This window comes from Bos taurus, chromosome 5, assembly GCF_002263795.3.
Source record: "Bos taurus isolate L1 Dominette 01449 registration number 42190680 breed Hereford chromosome 5, ARS-UCD2.0, whole genome shotgun sequence".
NCBI classification, from domain to species: Eukaryota; Metazoa; Chordata; class Mammalia; order Artiodactyla; family Bovidae; genus Bos; species Bos taurus.
The window spans coordinates 67446736-67469417 of NC_037332.1; the positions used below are offsets into that span (position 1 = coordinate 67446736).

At 44.7% G+C, this 22682-nt stretch overlaps 1 protein-coding gene and 1 non-coding gene across 2 annotated transcripts in view; one reads left to right on the forward strand and one right to left on the reverse strand.

Annotated features, from left to right (window-relative positions):
* Positions 1-228: 228 nt before the first annotated feature.
* The window catches only part of NT5DC3 (5'-nucleotidase domain containing 3), a 64378-nt gene continuing 41924 nt past the window's right edge, over positions 229-22682 (reverse strand). The window contains exons 12-14 of the mRNA XM_002687532.6: positions 17871-18011; positions 10358-10422; positions 229-5257 (exon numbers count right to left, since the gene is read on the reverse strand). Coding sequence (XP_002687578.1) covers positions 5005-5257; positions 10358-10422; positions 17871-18011 — 459 coding nt within the window. The 3' untranslated portion in view covers positions 229-5004. The remainder of the gene's footprint in view (positions 5258-10357; positions 10423-17870; positions 18012-22682) is intronic.
* TRNAC-ACA (transfer RNA cysteine (anticodon ACA)) lies at positions 1310-1382 on the forward strand. Its single transcript has one exon. It is a non-coding gene; the product is annotated as a tRNA-Cys (tRNA).

The window sequence follows — 22682 nt, forward strand, 5'->3', positions numbered from 1 at the left end:
CCACCTAAGGCCAAATTCACACCCGTTTTCCTTCTGTGGCTTCACTACATGGTCTTCAAGCTCTGAGAACAGGCAGGTGTGCTCTCCTGAGGGTGGGGAGACCAGGGTGGTAAGGAAGGAACCATCAACCTTTTGCCCCTTTACTCAGGGATATTCTTTTTTGGGTACATTAGAATGTGATATGACTTTTGCCACTAACTGAAGCACACAAAAGCAGATGACTGGGAGTAAACTGGACAATACAATTCAAACTTTTATTTGGCAGTAAGTTCGACATCATGTTAACATAAAATCAGTATTTAGAATAAATAGCAAATTCACATTCAGGATAAATAGCAAGTCTACCTAATTTGCATTTACCATGCCTGAAATTAAACAGGCACCATCTGTCCTTCTACTAAATAATTAGAAAACAGTGTCCTAAGTCAGAGTTCAAGGCTGCAGTGTAGAAAAGTACAGAGCAGTGTTGTGGGTCGGTTCCAGAGAGCAGGCATGAGGTGGGGAGTCTCACACGGGAAGTTTACAGGGAACTGTCCTTGGGATGCACACCTGGGAAAAAGGAAGGAGGGGTGGGGCAGGAAGGAGCTGATGGGCCTCAGAGTTGCTCCAGGGAGGGAGTCTGAACACACCCTTCATCCTAGGCAGGACTCTTCAATAGGGGGAAGCTCCCAGAGAGGACCTACAGCTGCAGACAGTGAGCCAGCAGCAACCAACCCCCACAGCAGCTGGGGGATAAAGTCCTTCAGGGTAGCCAAGCCCATCACAACGCTACTAACACAATCACAGATGAGCACAACGAGAGGTATATTCAATGAGTGCCAAGCCTGGCCGCTCAGTCACACAACTGAGAATCATGCCATGTGCCGGAAACACAGTATGTTACCACTGGCCACATAAGTGAATATGTCCCGAGAGAAGCTCCTAGGGGAAGTGCGAGCTTACCTACAGAACTTCTTTCCACTGGCTGCACACAACTGTGTTCTGTGGTTGCTTACCACCCTGCACACTTTCAGCAAAATCATCTCATCATGGCCACCCACACAATCTGTTGATGTGGGGGTCAGCAAACCACCGCCCGAGGGCCAAATCCAGCCTGCAGCCTGTCTTCAGAGGCCAGGCTGCCCTGGACCACAGGCAGGCCCAGTCCCAGAGGAGGGGCTGCAGCAAACGGCCTGCAAAGCCAGAAGTCTTTCCTGTCCGGTCCTTGCCAGGGAAAGTGTGCTGAGCCTTACATCAGGGAAACTTCACTCCCTTTTTCTTCCTCCATCCACTAGGGTATTAAAGGTAAGCTAAGCTAAACTTGGGGGCTTCCCTGGTGGCTCAGATGGTAAAGCATCTGCCTACAATGCGGGAGGACCCAGGTTCAATCCCTGGGTTGGGAAGATCCCCTGGAGAAGGAAATGGCAACCCACTCTAGTACTCTTGCCTGGAAAATTCCATGGAGAGAGGAGCCTGGTGGGCTACAGTCCATGGGGTCGCAAAGAGTCGGACACTCTAGTACTCCTGTCTGGAAAATTCCATGGACAGAGGAGCCTGGTGGGCTACAGTCCATGGGATCACAAAGAGTCAGACACGACTGAGCAACTTTACTTTTCACTTAAGCCAGGCTTGGAGCCTAGCTCCCATATGCTAACGGAGAAAAGAAAGGAAATTAGTACAAAAGGAAATCAGTACTAAGCCAGCACAACACAGGCTCCGTGGTAGTTGAATGGAGCAATCAAGGAACCCTCCCTGCCTCTACCCAGACTGAGTCTGAGAGCATATTCCAGACCAGGGCCCCCAAGTGGGTCTTTGGCAACAGATGAGCATTTGGCAGAGCAGATCCAATTCCAACGTTTAGCACACTCTACGGCTTTAGAGGCCTTTGGGGAGGAAAAGGGGCGGGGGAAGCTATTTAGTTCACCCAAAGCTAAATTAGCTAGCAGGAAAGAGGACTTTGCATTTCTCCTTGGCACTAATTAAGAGAACCAATGCCTTCAAAGCAACTAGGAATTCAGTCATAGATGGGCCTGAATCAGTAACAGGTGGTTTATGTTAGCTGGCAGTAGTGGAGCTGAAGGGAATTTTTAAAAGAAAAAAAAATTTTAAAGGCTATGTTAGGAGGAAAGTGGGAGCTCTCCAAACTCCTAAAATATATTAAAAGCCAGGTTTCATCTACTTAAAAAAACGATTCTGGAAAAAACAGTTGTGCAGGTCCCTTCCAGGACAACCGGCTACAGCTATGGTGAGCCTTAGGGGCACAGATAGCCGCCCCTGGACTATGAATTTTTGTTCACATCCTTCCGGGAAAATCAGTCTAACTGATGCTAAAAAGGGAAAATATTTTTCAATGTGCAAGCTAATTTTATTCTGCTCACTTTCCAAACTGATCTTTTAAGTGGTAGAAAATAGACTCCCTTCCCTTGCACCCAAATGCATTCATCAGCGGGCTCACCAGAGGCTAAACCAGGAGGAACAGAATGCTGTACAGGGTGCTGAATCCCGGCTGAGTCATGACAGTGACAAATTAAAATGAACAAGCACAGACAAAGAGAAGCCCTCAGTCCTTCATACAGAGATGGCCGTCCTGACCCTGACTGTGCGCTGGCCCCAGCGCATGCTCAGTGGGTCCTCCGCAGACAGACTTCAATACCGTCATGTGCCATGGCCTTCAGTTGTTGTTCAGTCGCTCAGTCATGTCTGACTCTGCGACCCCATGGACTGCAGCATGCCAGGCTTCCCTATTCTTCACTATATCCTGGAGCTTGCTCAACCTTAATTGGTGATAAGTCATTAAAATTCCTTATTCACACACCTAGAAAATGTATTTCTCGCCCCAGGCTTGGGTCTCCTAACCCAGACATACATGAAAGCAGTAAGAATAGCTGTACTGAGTTGTTGTTGGGTAACAACTTTCTTGAGTAAACAAAACACCCTATCACTGGCACGTAGGATATATCCAGTGAATACCTGATTAGAAAGAGTTTTAAAATACCTACTTCCTCAACCAGCTTCTCCAAAGCAGAAACTATCAGCCCAAAGCACCAGCATATCCTCTGAGGACCCCAACACTGAGCAGTTCTGGGCGCCTCCTGCACCCCTGAAATGCCAGTCTCCAATGCACTCTGATGCTTAAAACCCCCAGGCACTAACAAACAGCCAACAAAATGCCTCCTGCAGCCTGAAAAGGGAATGGACACCTGTATTTATAATAAAGGGAAAAAAGAAGGCCAACTGGGCCTATTAGGTCTAGAGAGTCACCTTCACTATTTTAGTTAAATATAAGAAAAGATCACAGGTATGCCTGGTGGCTCAGTCAGTAAAGAATCCACCTGCCAATGCAGGAGATGTGCATTCGACCCCTGGGTCAGGAAGATCCCCTGGAGAAGGAAATCACAACCCACTCCAGTATTCCTGGTTGGGAAATCCCATGGACAGAGGAGCCTGGTGGGCTACAGTTCATGGGGTTGCCAAGAGTTGACTAAACAACAACAGTCCCATTAAAACACTTCTATAGCGTTAAAAAACTATAGCGTTAAACATTAAAAAACTTCTATAGCGTGACTTAGCATAGCATAGCATAGAAGTCACCTAATTTCTGCACTCAGGCAGGTAGCCTGTGGCAGGCCAAGCTCACATTTCCTCAACAGCTGGCTCCACACAAATTCATTAAAAACGCTGAATAAGCGAGGAGTCTCTCCTCAAGCCCCTTTCCTCTGCCCCTGCATCCTCCAGGTTTAAGGACAGGTGCCACTTGCCTTGTCCTCAGAAATGGGAACACTCACTCAGTGAGGCTATTTCCAACTCTGTTTCTCTCAACGTCAATGTCCTTGATCTGCTCCCACCTTAAACACAGACACTACAGAAATTCCCAAAACAGACATAAACATGGCAGGAAAGCGATCTACAGGGAGAAGGTGGGAGACAGCTAAGCAGAGAGGGCCACCTCCCTCGCTCTGGCTGGATTCAAGCCCGTCTCCTCGGCTGATGAATCACTGCCCTCCAACGAGGAGGGTTTCTGGTAACACACAGTTTAACAAGATTGCAAAACACCTGGGGGCTGGGGGGTCGCCACACGGCACTAAGTTACGAGGACATTTTTCTTCGTTTCATTTTTCATCCTCCAATGAGCAGGTTCAAGCAACACACGTGTGGTGGTAGTGTCAGGGGTTATAAAGTCCTGGGATACCCACCACAAACGCACTGGTTCCTCTCGCTCGTTGGCATGTAGCAGCCTCATTCTACAGTCTGTTCTGCTGGCAGGACATTAAACCAGAAGCTTTTCTCTCCTTGTCCTCCTTTTCTGAGAGAAAAGAGTGAACCTGCCCACCACTTGGGACACCATGGTCCTTCCCCCGTGTGGGGCAAGACAAAGGAAATGGATACTGAGGACAATCAAGGCCAAGGACTTGCAACTTCTCCTGTTCCTTCTCACATAAGACCTCCAGGGAGGCTGAGTCTGCTGTTAAGGGAGGCACCAGTGTGCCAGAGCCCTAGTACCAGGTGTGTGGGAACCAGCTGCCGACTGGGCTCCATCTCAGTTGCTGACACCACGGTACCCCATCCAAGCGCCCACTAAAGCATCAGCAGTTCACCAGGGATGCACGTCACTGGGTCCGGCACTGTCTGTGCGTGTTCAGCATTTTCCATGCACTTTCCACAGAAGAGTTAAGAAGAGTTTCAAAACATCACCTGCTGGAATACAGAGCAGACATCAAGAAGACTCCCCATCCCAGGAAGTCCGATGCTGGATACAGTACCTTGGGAAACAAGAAGGCTGATCACAGGGTGTCGACAGGAGGCCAGCCGCTGTCCCCTCCCCACGTGCATAGGAGGGCGGGCTCTGCGAGCTGTGAGCTCCCTTCTCCACGAGCTTCGGGGTATCCTCCATAATGTACAAAACAGGTATCACTAAGACTATCTGTATCATTTCCAAAAGGGACGCTCACATCCCCGCAGAGTCTGCCCAGCGTGGGGCCATCACCGGTCCTGGCTTTTGGTGCCCAGGGGTTTGGGGGCCGCCAGCTACTTGGCCTGGGCCTCTTGCAGCAGTGGCAGCCGGGCGGCCGGGGGCCGATCAGACCAGGCGGGCAGCTCGTGCTGCAGTGGGGTACGCCGGGGGTAGAAGGTGTGGCTGACGTCGTAGTTCAGCAGGCAGCTCAGGGACGCCATGTAGATGTCGGCAAACCGTGACAGGCGCCGCAGGAAGTACGTGGGGTTCTGGTCTGTGCGGAACAAGCTCCCAAACTGGGCATTGAAGAAACCTTTGGTCATTTCCCTGAAGAGGCGAGAGAAGAGCAAAGCAACAGTGTGACTCCCCGAAGGTCTGCTTTTAGTTACTGACATCAGATGACACCAAAATCACTGTTTCACAGAGAAGAGATACATGTAGGACCTTCCCGGCAATCCAGTGGTTAAGAATCCACCTGCAGATGCAGGGTACGTGCCTGTGATCCCTGGTCTGAGAAGATTCCACATGCCGCTGGGCAACTAAGCCCACGTGCCACAACTACTGAGCCCACGCAATGCAACTCCTGAAGCCAGAGCACCCTAGAGCCTGTGCTCTGCAACAAGAGAAGCCACTGCAATGAGAAGCCCGCACACCGCACCTAGAGAAAGCCCGCGCATAGCAACAAAAACCCAGTGCAGCCAAAACCAAATTTATTTAAAGATACATTAAAAGAAGTTATACATATATATCTATATAAATGAATCACTTTACTGTACATCTGAAACTAACACAATGTTAATTACACTCCAATATAAAAGTTAAAAAAAGTTACAAAATCCATAAAAATTTTGAATCACTATGTTGTATACCTGAAACTAATATAATATTGTACATCAACTATACATCAATAAAAAAAATTTTTTAATCACTGTTTCATATGCTTCAGTTCAGTCGCTCAGTTGTGTCCGACTCTTGCAACCCCATGGACTGCAGCACGCCAGGCCTCCCTGTCCATCACCAACTCCCGGAGTTTACTCAAACACATCAATTGAGTCAGTGATGCCATCCAACCACCTTATGCTTGGTGGTCCCCTTCTCCTCCCACCTTCAATCTTTCCCAGCATCAGGGTCTTTTTAAATGAGTCAGTTCTTCACATCAGGTGGCCAAAGTATTGGAGTTTCAGCTTTAATATCAGTCCTATCAATGAATATTCAGGACTGATTTCCTTTAGGATGGACTGGGTGGATTTCCTTGCAGTCCAAGGGACTCTCAAGAGTGTCTTCCGACACCACAGTTCAAAAGCATCAATCTTTGGTGCTCAGCTTTCTTTATAGTCCAACTCTCACATCTATACACGACTACTGGAAAAACCATAGCTTTGACCAGACAGACTTTTGTTGGCAAGTAATGTCTCTGCTTTTTAATATACTAACTAGGTTGGTCATAACTTTTCTTCCAAGGAGTAAGCATCTTTTAATTTCATGGCTGCAGTGATTTTGAAGCCCCAAAAAATAAAGTGTGCCACTGTTTCCACTGTTTCCCCATCTATTTTCCATGAAGTGATGGGACCGGATGCCATGATGTTAGGCATGTTTCTGAATATTAGGCTTTAAGCAAACTTTTTCACTCTCTTTCACTTTTATCAAGAGGCTCTTTAGTTCTTTGCTTTCTGCCATAATGGTGGTATCATCTGCATATCTGAGGTTATTGATATTTCTCCTGAAAATCTTGATTCCAGCTTGTGCTTCATCCAGCCCAGCATTTCTCATGATGTACTCTGCATATAAGTTAAATAAGCAGGGTGACAGTATACAGCCTTGACGTACTCCTTTTCGTTTTTGGAACCAGTCTGTTGTTCCATGTCTAGTTCTAACTATTGTTTCCGGACCTGCATACAGATTTCTCAAGAGGCAGGTCAGGTGATCTGGTATTCCCTTCTCTTTCAGAATTTTCCACAGTTTGTGGTGATCCACACTGTCAAAGGTTTTGGCATAGTCAATAAAGCAGAAATAGATGTTTTTCTGGAACTCATGTGCTTTTTCGATGATCCAACAGATGGTGGCAATTTGATCTCTGGTTCCTCTGCCTTTTCTAAAACCAGCTTGAACATCAGGAAGTTCACAGTTCACGTATTGCTGAAGTCTGGCTTGGAGAATTTTGAGCATTTCTTTACTAGCATGTGAGATGAGTGCAATTGTGCAGTAGTTTGAGCATTCTTTGGCATTGCCTTTCTTTGGGACTGGAATGAAAACTGACCTTTTCCAGTCCTGTGGCCACTGCTGAGTTTTCCAAATTTGCTGGCATATTGAGTGCAGCACTTTCACAGCATAATCTTTCAGGATTTAAAACAGCTCAACTGGAATTCCATCACCTCCACTAGCTTTGTTTGTAGTGATGCTTCCTAAGGCCCACTTGACTTTGCATTCCAGGATGTCTGGTTCTGGGTGAGTGATCACACCATCATGATTATCTGGGTTGTAAAGATCTTTTTTGTATAGTTCTTCTGTGTATTCTTGCCACCTCTTCTTAATATCTTCTGCTTCTGTTAGGTCCATACCATTTCTGTCCTTTATCGAGCCCATCTTTTCATGAAATGTTCCCTTGGTATCTCTAATTTTCTTGAAGAGATCTCTAGTCTTTCCCATTCTATTGTTTTCCTCTATTTCTTTGCATTGATCACTGAGGAAGGCTTTCTTATCTCTCCTTGCTATTCTTTGAAACTATGCTCAAATGGGTATATCTTTTCTTTTCTCCTTTGCTTTTAGGTTCTTTTCTTTACACAGCTATTTTAAGGCCTCCTCAGACAGCCATTTTGCCTTTTTGCATTTCTTTTTCTTGGGGATGGTGTTGATCCCTGTCTCCTGTACAATGTCACGAACCTCCATCCATAGTTCATCAGGCACTCTGTCTATCAGATCTAGTCCCTTAAATCTATTTCTCATTTCCACTGTATAATCGTAAGGGATTTGATTTAGGTCATACCTGAATGGTCTAGTGATTTTCCCTACTTTCTTCAATTTAAGTCTGAATTTGGCAATAAGGAGTTCATGATCTGAGCCACAGTCAGCTCCCGGTCTTGTTTTTGCTGACTGTATAGAGCTTCTCCATCTTTGGCTGCAAAGAATATAATCAATCTGATTTTGGTGTTGACCATCTGGTGATGTCCATGTGTAGAGTCTTCTCTTGTGTTGTCGGAAGAGGGTGTTTGCTATGACCAGTGAGTTCTCTTGGCAAAACTCTATTAGCCTTTGCCCTTCTTCATTCTGTACTCCAAGGCCAAATTTGCCTGTTACTCCAGATGTTTCTTGACTTCCTACTTCATATGCATAGGACTCAAATTAGCCTAGAGCAGCCCTGACTTCTAATTGGGAAAACAGTCTGTTCATCCATCAAAATGGTTCTGACCACATTCCCCACTTAGGCCAGTGGAGAGAACACAGCTGAAGGCTCCAGAGGCAAGGTGAGAGCCCCTAAACATGCACACCGCATTTCCCAAACAAAAATGGAAGGTGAAAGAGCCACTTCTGAAGGTCCACAGAAATGGAGAATATTCTCAGAGTCTCCAAACTTCCCTCATCTACAGAACAAGATCAAGGCCCCCTTCTAGTGAGGTTATAGTGAGAACTCCATAAGGTAAGAGAAATAAGAGTGTATCATAAACTTGAAAGTACTTTATATCTAAGAGATTAAGCATTCTATTACAGCAATGTAAGCACACCTCTGGCATCCAATACAGAGCTTCAAGCACCTCCTTGAAGCCTGAATTATAAGCATATATGCATCATATGCCCATCACCCTCTCACCCAACATTTCAGACCAATAATCCCATTATAATAACCAATACACTCCCAATAACCAACACGTTGAGAGGGAGGAGGATCAAATCAGTACAGCCGTGGCTTCTGCAGCCCAGAGGAATGGACTCTCCCTGCTTTCCAGGCACACCAGTCCCACCAGACTGCCCACTGCTCAGAGATCAGAACCAGGCAGTGAGTGCTACCTCCAAACCTTAGAGACAGCTGTGCTGCCTGGGAAGGAGGCGTGGGGGGACCACAAGAGCAGAAATGGCCACATCAACACTGCCCACATACACAGCACCCTCTTCTACAGGGAAGCACAACTGTCCACAAGGCCTCTTGAGAATAATTCTCCTTTAAAATCTTTACCATCTAGCCTGAATTAAGTGCCAAATGCTCTGAGCCAAGCCATGGCTCAGATGGTAAAGAATCTCCCTGCAATGCAGGAGACGCAGATTCAATCCCTGGGTCAGGAAGATCCCCTGGAGAAGGGAATGGCTACCCTCTCCAGTATTCTTGCCTGGAGAATTCCAAGGACAGAAGAACCTGGCACACTACAGTCCAAGAGGTCGCAAAGAGTTGGACACGACTGAGCGACTAACACCCTCACTTTCACTTTTCATACACATACACACACATATACTAGACTATTCAGTTCAGTTCAGTTCAGTCGCTCAGTCATGTCAGCCATAAAAAAAAAAAAAAAAAAAATAATGTCATCTGCAGCAACATGGGCAGACCTAGACATTATCACACTAAGTGAAGGAAGTCAGACAGAGAAAGACAAATACCACATATCACTTATATGTGGAATCTAAAAAATAAAACAAATGAACTTATTTACAAAACAGAAACAGATTCACAGACAGAGAAAACAAATTTATGGGTACCAAAGGGAAAAGAAGAGGGGAAGGGATAAATTAGGAGTGTGAGATGAAGAGATACACGCTACTATATAAAATACATACACAAAGAGGATTTACTTACTATATAGAACATGGAACTCTATTTGATATCACTGTTCAACATATTCAGTCTTTCCTATAATGGAGAAGAATCTGCAGCTGTACACTTGAAACTAACACAACACTGTAAATCAGCTATAGTTTAATAAAAAGAAAAAACAACTCAAGAATAACTATTCCCTTAAGACAAACACCCATCTGACAGCAGACAGCTTTCTTCATCAATCAGCATCATGATTTGAGTGACTGCACATACCTAACACAGCAGTGTTACAAATGAACACCAGCACTGTAGGAGCCCCAAGGATTCACTGCGGTTCACAGCCACCTCCAACACTGTCCCACTGGCCACGCTGGGCTGCTGGCTGCCCAAAGAGGGAAGTTAAGTGGGACAGAAGGAGGGATGGATGCGGGGAGGGACAGACAGACAACAAACTCAGGGGTGGGCAGAAGGTGGGAGGGAGCTCTCTGCTGCCTCGAGGAAATGTCACTCATCACTAACGGCAGCTGGCTCATTCTGGATCCTGGGGGTCACAGTCACCCCTGGCAACTAAGTAAGGCTGTTTCGAGTCCCACCTCTGGCTGGCCTTGGGGAAGGCGTGTGGGCTGAGTGCACGGGGCCACAGTGAAGGATTCACTCCGTTCACAACAGGCCACTCTTACCTCATATCCTTCCTCTCCTTCTTCCACTCCTGCAAAACCAGCTGTGATTCCGCATCTCTGTGAACCTGCAGGACACAACCCAATTACTGAGAAGGTTCTGGATATGAATAAACTCATTAGGTAGTGAGAATTTTCTAGCAGGTAGTTCTTCTGGGAGGAATTTTATTCAGATCTAAGAGATAGGGACTTGCATGAAATAATACATTTTCAGACTTCCCAGCTGCTGCCCTTCTTCACCAAACGTAGACATAATACAATGACGCAAACAGGGATGCAAGGTCCCTGTTAAACTAGAGATATTAAAGAATTATTAAAGGCTTTGTATGAGCATAATACATATTATTATGTAGGGCAAAGGTTAATAGAGTTTTTCCAAAAGAACACGCTGGTCATAGCAAATACCCTCTTCCAACAACACAAGAGAAGATTCTACACATGGACATCACCAGATGGTCAACACTGAAATCAGATTGATTATATTCTTTGCAGCCAAAGATGGAGAAGCTGTATACAGTCAGCAAAAACAAGACCGGGAGCTGACTGTGACTCGGATCATGAACACCTTATTGCCAAACTCAGACTTAAATTGAAGAAAGTAGGGAAAACCACTAGACCATTCAGGTATGACTTAAATCCCCTACAATTATACAGTCAAAGTGAGAAATAAATTTAAGGGACTAGATCTGATAGAGAGAGTGCCTGATGAACTATGGACAGAGGTTCGTGACACTGTACAGGAGACAGGGATCAAGACCATCCCCAAGAAAAAGAAATGCAAAAAAGCAAAATGGCTGTCTGGGGAGGCCTTACAAATAGCTGTGAAAAGAAGGGAAGTGAAAAGCAAAGGAGAAAAGGAAAGATATAAGCATCTGAATCCAGAGTTCCAAAGAATACCAAGGAGAGATAAGAAAGCCTTCCTCAGCGATCAAAGCAAAGAAATAGAGGAAAACAACAGAATGAGAAGGACTAGAGATCTCGTCAACAAAATTAGAGATACCAAGGGAACATTTCATGCAAAGACGGGCTTGATAAAGGACAGAAATGGTATAGACCTAACAGAAGCATAAGATATTAAGAAGAGGTGGCAAGAATACACAGAAGAACTATACAAAAAAGATCTTCACGACCCAGATAATCACGATGGTGTGATCACTGACCTAGAGCCAGACATCCTGGAATGTGAAGTCAAGTGGGCCTTAGAAAGCATCACTACAAACAAAGCTAGTGGAGGTGATGGAATTCCAGTGAGGCTATTTCAAATCCTGAAAGATTATACTGTGAAAGTGCTGTACTCAATATGCCAGCAAATTTGGAAAACTCAGCAGTGGCCACAGGACTGGAAAAGGTCAGTTTTCATTCCCAAAGAAGGGCAATGCCAAAGAATGCTCAAACTACCGCACAATTGCACTCATCTCACATGCTAGTAAAGTAACGCACAAAATTCTCTAAGCCAGGCTTCAGCAATACGTGAACCGTGAACTTCCAGATGTTCAAGCTGCTTTTAGAAAAGGCAGAGGAACCAGAGATCAAATTGCCAACATCCACTGGATCATCAAAAAAGCAAGAGAGTTCCAGAAAAACATCTATTTCTGCTTTCTTGACTATGCCAAAACCTTTGACTGTGTGGCTCACAATAAACTGTGGAAAATTCTGAAAGAGAAGGGAATACCAGACCACCTGACCTGCCTCTTGAGAAATCTATATGCAGGTCAAGAAACAACAGTTAGAACTCGACATGGAACAGACTGGTTCCAAATTGGGAAAGGAGTACGTCAAGGCTGTATATTGTCACCCTGCTTATTTAACTTATATGCAGAGTACATCATGAGAAATGCTGGGCTGGATGAAGCACAAGCTGGAATCAAGATTTCAGGGAAAAATATCAATAACCTCAGATATGCAGATGACACCACCCTTATGGCAGAAAGTGAAGAGGAACTAAAGAGCCTCTTGATGAAAGTGAAAGAGGAGAGTGAAAAATTTGACTTAAAGCTCAACATTCAGAAAACTAAGATTATGGCATCTAGTCCCATCATTTCATGGGAAATAGATGGGGAAACAGTGGAAACAGTGTCAGACTTTATTTCTGGGGGCTCCAAAAACACTGCACATGGTGATTGCAGCCATGAAATTAAAAGATGCTTACTCCTTGGAAGGAAAGTTATGACCAACCTAGTTAGCATATAAAAAGCAGACATTACTTTGCCAACAAAGGTCTGTCTAGTCAAAGCTATGGTTTTTCCAGTGGTCCTGTATGGATGTGAGAGTTGGACTGTGAAGAAAGCTGAGTGCTGAAGAATTGATGCTTTTGAACTGTGGTGTTGGAGAAGACTCTTGAGAGTCCCCTGGACTACAAGGAGATCCAACCAGTCCATTCTAAAGGAGATCAGTCCTGGGTGTTCATTGGAAGGACTGATGCTGAAGCTGAAACTCCAATACTTTGGCCACCTCATGTGAAGAGTTGACTCATTGAAAAAGACTCTGATGCTGGGAGGGATTGGGGGCAGGAGGAGAAGGGGACGACAGAGGATGAGATGACTGGATGGCATCACCGACTCGATGGACATGAGTTTGAGTGAACTCCGGGAGTTGGTGATGGACAGGGAGGTCTGGCATGCTGCCATTCATGGGGTCACAAAGAGTTGGACACGACTGAGTGACTGAACTAGAACTGGAATACATGTATGTCCACATAAAATGTGTGTATTATATGCGTGTCATGTATCCGTTATTCATGTGTGTTACACATATAAATATATACCTAATACACACTACCTAGCAGACCCATTTATATATATCATAAATATATGTCCTATACACACACACACATAAAACATCAGTGAGTGGAAACAGCAGATGTAACAGTGCATCCACAAATTTCAAGCATGTAAAAACATGTGCATTTGGAAATTAACATGAAATTTTTTCTTTAATTTGTTCAAGGGTAACAGTTATAATTGGCTTAATCTTTTTCCTCAATATTATTTTATTAATACCTTTTAAAGTGTTTAAGAGAAAAAAAACTGTTTTTGTAAAAGGCAAGAAGGCAGAACACCTCAACCAGATGGAAAGTGGAGAATTCTCCAGGTGGACTGAAATGTGAGCAAAAGGCAAAAAGAAAATGACAGCTGTACGCACCCTAACATGGAATCTCACAAGTCTCTCTCCAAGCCTCCTAGGGTTAAACCGAACACACGAACCAGAGCCAGAGGTGCACGTGACTGCAGGGGCCAGGCAGGGTTGGGGCAGCCTCAGGACCCGGAGGAAAATGCCAAATGAGCAAACCATCTGCTTTGACATGGGAGCCAAGGCCCTTCTGTTTATCACGTATGCCCAGATCAAGAGCTTGCCCAAGTCACCCGCTACAGGCTGCTGCCGCTCAAATCAAAACCCTGAGCTTGTAATCTCGATTTCCTGCCTGCCACTGTTGTCTACACCAGCAGGAAGCAGCCACCTCTGAATGACCACTGGATGTGTGTTACTGGAGCACCAGAAGACTGGTCCCTTCTGGGGGTGTCAAGGCAGGTCCTATGAGTTTGATTTCAATAAGCTCTCATATTTTAAGTCAACAAATCACTCACCATAGAATTGAGGCACTACAAAATGTAAGACTAGATCAAAACTGTGGTAGGGTGCCACAGAGAATTTGTTTATACATATATATATAAACATAAATACACATACACACACACGTATGCACACAAACATACCTATACAGATACACATGCATACATATGGATATACATGTATACATATATGCATACATATATACACACAGGTACATATTCAGCACCTCTGTGTGGCAAGTGCTGTGCTAGATACTGAAGATATAAGAGAACGAGATGCGGACCCTGGCAGGGGGCACCCAGGTAAGCAGACCAGGACAAAACAGTGTGACACTGCACAGAACGGGACACCAGTCTTCCTCCCACCTCTGCCCACCTCTCGGCCCACGATCAGGGCCCCTGTGTCCAGTGTGAAGGAGCAGCTTCTCCCTGCGCTTGCAGGAGGAGGATTCTCTGACTAGCGACCAGAAGCAAGATAACCAAAGTGCACTAGTGCTTTCTCCTTTGGGAAGCCAGCAGCCATAGGCCACGTGACTGCGCCTCTCCACTCTCCCCTCAGCAGGGCCCCTACCCGAGGGCGGGCTACACAGACATGAAGAGCCAGCTTGGGTCTCCAAGTCTACGGCACCTTCTCCAGCTCAGCTTTTCCAGAACAGGGCGGGGCCAGGGATGCGGGATCATCTCCAGCAAAGCCCAAGACTGCTGAAGGGATAAGCGAAGGAGGAAGGCCCCAGAGAGCTGAACCAGGGAGCACCCCCTCGAGCAGGGGGCACCTGAGCTCTGGGTGTGTGCACCGCAGCCCAGCCTCCCCTCACACCCTCCCATCCAAGGCCCACCCACGCCCACCCACGGCTCCCTCCCACCTGCCCTTTCTTCATCGTTTATCATCTCTCCCAAGTGATCAACCTCCTCCCCTGGAGTCTACCCATCAGCTTTTAAACATGCTGAAGGCTCTTCCATTAGAAGAAAAAGCAGTTTCTCCTTGAGCCACCCCTTTCTCCAGCTTGGATCCTCCTACAAGGCCAAACTTTGTAAGACAGCAATCTTAGGAGTCTGATACCTACTTTAAAATACTTCAAACACTGGGTTTACTTAGCTATAATTAACCTTTAAGTGATACCATGCACTCAAGGATGGGGACCTGGCACGGGAAAAGACTAACCAGAAGCCCACACCAGAAGCTGATCCTACAGACACCTCAGCCACCTTCAGCCCCTCTCGTTCATTAGCTCACTCAGCCATTTATGGCTACAATCTATGAAAATATACTGTACAGGCTAGCCCACTCCTGCATGGGCAGAATTATTGCCATCTAGCCAGAAGGCTGATAACCTGTACCAATGGAGACCAAATCCAGCCCACTGCCCACCTTTCTATCATCCCAATGAGCTCAAGAATGGATTTTCCTTTTGAAGTTGTTGAAAAAAATTCAAAAGAAAAATAACTTCATGATGCATAAAAATGATATGAAATTAAAATTTTAGTGTCCCCCAATAAAATGTCAGGGATACAGCTACAACTGGTTGCTCACATATTGTCCAAGGCTGCTTTCACGCTACCAGCATGGAGCTGAGACCGTACGACCTGCACGACCTCACACAATGGCTAGCTAGCTTGTTGCAGAAGTCTGTCCAACCCAGGCTAAATATGGCTCTAACATGGTTACCTAAAAGACTTAATACCAGCACATCATCCATCAGCATGACCACCATGAACAGTACCACTCAGGAGGGCACTTCAAGGCTAATGAACAAAAATTCTTCTTTATAGCTACTTCCTTAAATCCAAAAATTAAATACTTCCAGTTAATTCATCAGACCCAGCTCCAGGTAACACTTTTGGCTTCCAAAATGAAAAAGGAAAAAAAAAAAAATCATACCCAAGTTCAAGGACCAATTTCTCTTCTCAGAAAATAGTGTCCAGATAATGTGCTATGTGCCCATTATCAGAAAAAGAGGAGCTATAGAAACGTCTGACACAGAATCACTGGAATAATGTATAGTTTTCTAGGTGAACGCAGGGATCGGGGGAGAGGAGAAAGGGAACAGGAAGCACAGTGAGAAATGCTGCTCATTCGGGTAATTTTTTAATCATCAATCACCTTCCTCTACGTCCTAGAGAATCCACCCAGACAGAAAGCTGGAAAAGGAAACCAAAGCTAAACCATCTACCTGCAGGCTGCATCTGTGTATCTGACCAGCTGCCTGCATCACAGAGAGACCGCACCTAAGGGGAGGGCTCTAGCTATACACGAAAGCTCTAAACCGCCAAGTAAAACAGCACTTCCATGCACTGCCCCAAAGCAGGGACTCGGGCACCACACAACCCAGGTTCAAGTCCTTGCTCTGTTGTTTTATGACCTTGGACATGTTACCTAACCTCTCAGACACCCAGTTTCCTCATTCTAAAGTGGAAAATTGTACACAGGACAGCTGGGACGAGTGAGGAGTAATGTTGCAGAGCAAGCGCTCAGCACAATGCCTGGCATCTAGAGAGTAACTATTATTACGTGTGACCTATGCACAGACTTGAAGCTGCATTAACCCAGAATCCATGCCTTTTATTTTTAGACAAACACCTCACAGACAAGCACAGGGAGGGAAACAGAACCAGTCCTCGTCAGAGGCGAGCCAAAGAGCAACACAGCCAAGACGAGCTGGAAGCAAGGCCCGGGGGACGTGCGGGGCCCCATGCCCTGGAAGGTGTGTGCCCTGGAGTGAGGGCCTGGCACTCCCTGCATCCCTGCCTGAGCTTGCTGCCAGCTGGGCCAAGCAAGGCAGTTCCCTGGCCCATTTCCAAAGCAGGCTGGCAGGCTGTGGGCACCAGGCCATGGCCAGAGGCTACAGGTGTGTTAGCCAACAAAGCAGGCATCCACGCCCCTTATCCTAAGAGTCAGCATTCACGCTGAGACGCTGAGAGCCAGGCCAGCTAAATCAGGTGAGAAAGCAAGGTGTCTCATGAGTCTTGGCGGGGCGGGGTGGGGGGAGAGGTGGGGAGGGGGGCAGTCACAGCTGCAACAGAGGGCATAGTCCATGGGCCAGGAAATTACCAAAATGACTTTCCTCACTATCTGCCTAAAACTGGCTATGTAACTCACAGAAAGAAAAAAAAAAAAACCACCACTGAACTCCAGTGAGCCAGCAAACTGATCCAAAGTCAGATGGAAGCTGCAGGCAGAGATCTCGATTCTTGCTCTGAGACTCTTCCCAGCAAGCCGTGGTGTCCGGCCTGAAGTGTTCATTCCCTTTCACAGATGGGGAAACTGAGGCCCAGAAAGGAGAAGTCCCACAGCAGGCAAAAGGCAGCAGGAGGACTGGACCCAAACACTAGGCAGAGGTTCTCGAATCCCACTACCCACAGAATATCTCCCAGTGGGGCTTGGGTGGAGAAGTAAGGACTCTGGAATTCCCCACATGGGCCCCACAAAACTTTCTCCAAATGGCTTTGGCAGTCATTTTTAAAATTCTCTTTAGGGAAAGTGGCAAGATTCTTTCAGGGGCAAAATCACCCCAGTGGTTATTCTGCAGGATAGCTTCTGCCTCATACTTTAGGACCTCAACTGAACAGAAAAATATCTGAAATAACTCTGATCAGTGGACTAACCTCAGGCTTAAAGAAAAAGTAGGGGAGGATTTCCCTGGCGGCCCAGTGGTTAAGAATCCACCTGCCACTGCAGGGGACACAGGTTCAATCCCTGGTCCAGGAAAATCCCACATGCTGAGGAGGAACTAGGCCTCCTATAAATGTGCCACAATTATACTGAGCCTGTGCATTCTAGAGCCTGTGCTCCACAACAAGAAAAGCCACCGCAATGAGAAGCCTGTGCACCACAACAAGAGAAATTCCGCACGTAGCAATGAAGACGGAGCAGAGCCAAAAACAAATAAATAATTCTTTTAAAAAAAAAAGAAAGAAAGAAAAAGTAGAAGAGAAAAAGAATTCCAAACCTGCATCTGCTCCAATAACCCGGTCAGGGTCTGTAGCCAGGCCACAGTTTGAATGTACTGCTCCGTGTTCATGGTTTTGAGCTCGGATCTTAATTCAGGGATAATCGCACCCGTTCGCCAGCCATGCTTCAGGGTCAAGTCCTGATTGCAAAGATCACAAAAAGTCAACATTCATCACAACAGAATTGAAACCATTTCATTACCTTTCCCAGACACAACAGGCATTCACTGAATTAATTTTAATTGTAATGGTTGGTCATTAACCAAGCTGAACTCAATGAATTACACTTAATTAAAGCCAATTTTGCCCCAGGCTTTGGCCATTCCCCACCCCCTCCAAAGAAAGTTTCTGTTCCAGAAATAATTGCTTGAGTCACAGCCCCCACAGAAACACAGGATCTTGAATCGTTAACCACAGTCTCTAAAACAACAATTAGGTCAGGGGCAGAAGGAGGGTAAATTGAAATGCTTCTGAAGGTTTTTATTCAATCCACCCACAGAAGGCTGGGGAACACCCATGGCATGCCAAGCCTCCTGGGTTATGAAAAATTTCAGACTTGGAATGATCATTCAGGACCAACCAACATACATGATCGTATCTTCATTCCAAATATTTTACTCCTGTGATATGACAATAAGCCAGAATATCTGATATAAGTTCAGTTCAGTAGCTCAGTCGTGTCCAACTCTTCGCAACCTCATGAATTGCAGCACGCCAGGCCTCCCTGTCCATCACCAACTCCCAAAGTTCACCCAAACTCCTGTCCGTCGAGTCGGTGATGCCATCCAGCCATCTCATCCTCTGTCGTCCCCTTCTCCTCCTGCCCCCAGTCCCTCCCAGCATCAGAGTCTTTTCCAATGAGTCAACTCTTCGCATGAGGTGGCCAAAGTACTGGAGTTTCAGCTTTAGCATAAGTCCTTCCAAAGAACACCCAGGACTGATCTCCTTTAGAATGGACTGGTTGGATCTCCTTGAAGTCCAAGGGACTCTCAAGAGTCTTCTCCAACACCACAGTTCAAAAGCATCAATTCTTCGGCGCTCAGTCTTCTTCACAGTCCAACTCTCACATCCATACACGACTACTGGAAAAACCATAGCCTTGACTAGACAGACCTTTGTTGGCAAAGTAATGTCTCTGCTTTTTAATATGCTGTCTAGGTTGGTCATAACTTTCCTTCCAAGGAGTAAGCATCTTTTAATTTCATGGCTGCAGTCACCATCTGCAGTGATTTTGGAGCCCAAAAAAATAAAGTCAGCCACTGTTTCCATTGTTTCCCCATCTATTTCCCATGAAGTGATGGGACCAGATGCCATGATCTTCGTTTTCTGAATGTTGAGCTTTAAGCCAACTTTTTCACTCTCTTCTTTCACTTCCATCAAGAGGCTCTTTAGTTCCTCTTCACTTTCTGCCATAAGGGTGGTGTCATCTGCATATCTGAGGTTATTGATATTTCTCCTGGCAATCTTGACTCCAGCTTGTGCTTCTTCCAGCCCAGAGTTTCTCATGATGTACTCTGCATATAAGTTAAATAAGCAGGGTGACAATATACAGCCTTGATGTACTCCTTTTCCTATTTGGAACCAGTCTGTTATTCCATGTCCAGTTCTAACTGTTGCTTCCTGACCTGCATATAGGTTTCTCAAGAGGCAGGTCAGGTGGTCTGGTATTCCCATCTCTTTCATATAAGTTATGTCCTGGCAAATTTAAGATATACAATCACCATACTGAATGGCTGTTCATTTTCTCATTTGACAAACATTTATTAAATACTACTGTTTGCCAGGCCCTGTGCTAGAAACTGAGAATAAAATAGTGAACAAAAATAACAAACCTCTGCTCTCATGGGAAATACGGACCAAAAAAAAATAAGCAAGCCAATACACAATGGCAGGTGGTAAGAAACACAATGGACAAAAATCAAGCAAAATAAGGAGTTACCATTTTATAGAGAGTAAGAAGGCCAGGCTAACAAAGGGACATTCAAGCAGTAAAAGTACGTAAATGTATGGGAAGAGAAAAATTCTGGCTGGAAAAAGGTCAAGTGCAAAGATCCCGGGGCAGGAACATGCTGGGAGCAGGGTGTGCTAAGAAACAGCAAGGCAAGCAACCTAGGGCAGAGAAGGAGAGAGGGCAGAGGCAGGAGGTGCCTTCAGAGAGGGAGGAGAGGTTGGGGAGACAGAGCTTGAGCACAGCAACTGCAGGAAGCCAGGCGTTTACTCTAAGGGAGAAAGGGATACTTCTAAGGAGAGCGCTTTTAAGGACAGAAGTGGTATATAGTTTACTATTTTGAAAATTCACCCTGGTTACTCCCCTAAAGCTAGAATCCCTGCTCTACAAGTCCTAAGGATGCCTATCTTCTTCCATGGTTGAATTTCTTTAAATCTTTCAATAATTCTCTTTCTCCTAAAATATATGAAACCCTACATACAGCACAGTTTTCTAAATATTCCCAGTGGTGGCAAACTTTTCAAGATGCATCTTATTTCTGACAATAGGTAAAAAGTCAACTGGAACACTCCTAAGACTAAAGTACATGACAATGAATTAATGATAATGAAATTAATTTTCTCCAGTGCCTCAAGCTGGCTCTCAAATATATCCCAAAGGGGGCATCTAAATTTATTTTGAGAAACTGCAGCAACATTGGAAGCATCTACATTCTCAAGGGATTCCTTTGACGGGTAATATTCATTGCCCACATAATCTCTGACACATTAATCAATTCTGGTCTGATCACTCCAGGATGGATCCAAATATATGCTGTCTACAAGACAATTTATTTTAGATCTAAGAACACACAGAGTTGAAAGTGAAAAGACTAAAAAAGACATTCCACACAAATAGTAACCAAAACAAAAGTGGCTATCCTAGTATCAGGCAAAACAGACTTTGGGTCAAAAATAGTTACAAGACACAAAGAATGACATTACATCATGATAAAAGGATCAATTCACCAAAAATATATAACAATTAAAAGCACATATGAACCAAACATCAGAGGTCCAAAATATATGACGCGAACATTAACAGAACTGAAGGGAACAAGAGACAGCTTTACAATAATAATAGGAAACATCAGTAGCCCACTTTCTATAATGGATAAAAATAGGAGACAGAAGAACAAGAAATACAGGACCTGAACACCACCACAGATCAATTAGAACACTCCATCCAACAAAAGTAGAATACAATATTTTTCTCAAACGCACATGGAGCATTCTCCAGCAGCAGCTGTATTTTAGGCCACAAAACAAGTCTTGATTAATTTTAGAAGACTGAAATCATATGAAGTATCTTTTCTTATCACTAAGAATGAAACTAGACATCAATAGCAAAAGGAGAAACTGAAAAATTCAGAAATATGTGGAAATTAAAAGACACACTCTTCAACAACCAATAGGTCAAAAGAGAAATCACATGGAAAATTAGAAAACTTGGGACAAGTTAAAATGCAAACACAACATACCCAAGTTTATGGGATACAAAAAAAGCAAGACTAAAATGAAAATTAACACCTCTAGCCATTTAGATTGAAAAACAAAGATCTCAAAACAACAACTTAACTTTAAACCTAAAAGAACTAGAAAAAGAACAAACTAAACTGAAAGCTAGCAGCACAAAAAGAAATGGTAAAGATCGGAGCAAAAATAAATAAAATAGAGAATATAAAAAAAACAGAGAAAAATCAATAAAACTAAGAATTGGTTTTTCAAAAAAAAATTCAACAAAATTGAAAAACCATCAAGTTTGATAAGAAAACAAGAAGACTCAAATTACTAAAATCAGAAATGTAAGTGCTGACATTACCACCAATTCTACAGATTAAAAAAAAAGATTATAAAAGAGGACTGTAAACTACTGTATGCCAACAACTTGAATAATCTAGATGAAATGGACAAATTCCTAGAAACACACAACCTACCAAGACTGAATCATGAAGAATTGGTAAATCTGAACAGACCTCTTACTAGGAAGAAGACTGAATCAGGAATCAAAAACCTTCCAACAGTGAAAAGTCCAGAACTGGATGGCTTCACTATTAAACATAAAAGAATGAACACCAATCCTTCTCAAACTCTTCCAAAAACTGAGGAAGACGAAACAACTCATTCCATGAGGCCAGCAACACTGTGACATCAAGTTTTAGCGTGGAAAGCTGAGAACAACACTGATGGCTGGGCCCCAACCCCAGAGCTTCTTTATAACTCGGTAAGTCCGGGGTGAGGCCAAGAATGTGCAGTTTGAGCAAGTTCCCAGGTGATGCCAATGTCACGGGGACAACACTGGACAAACAACTGCAGTGTGAAGCTTCGCACGGCACTAGGACCTGTCTCTGTGCGGGGGACCTCACGGGGCCAAGCACCCACATGCCTCCAGGGTCACAGTTATCTCCTCAAGGCCCACAGACCACACAGCAAGAGCTATGTCTTGTGACGCCATGGCACTTGGTCGGACATCCTGGGAGTGCCAGCATCCTGACAGGAGCACTTTAGGTTTCTACTTTACTAAGCACTTTTGTATACAGTCACGTATTTCACTCTTCGTATAAATGAATTTTATTTATATATAAATATATATATATATATATATATATATTCATTCCACAAGGAACCAAGGGTGGTAATAAGTGTGACTCACTCACTCCTGTGCCAATTATAAATTAAGTCATAATTCAAGTCCTGGGACACTCCAGTCATTCCAAAGGGCATGAAAGCCTCATTTTCACCTACTAGCCATTTCCTAGAAATAGCTATTGTACTTTTTACATTTTGTACTCTTTCAAAATGACTATCAGGCAAAAGAAACCCAG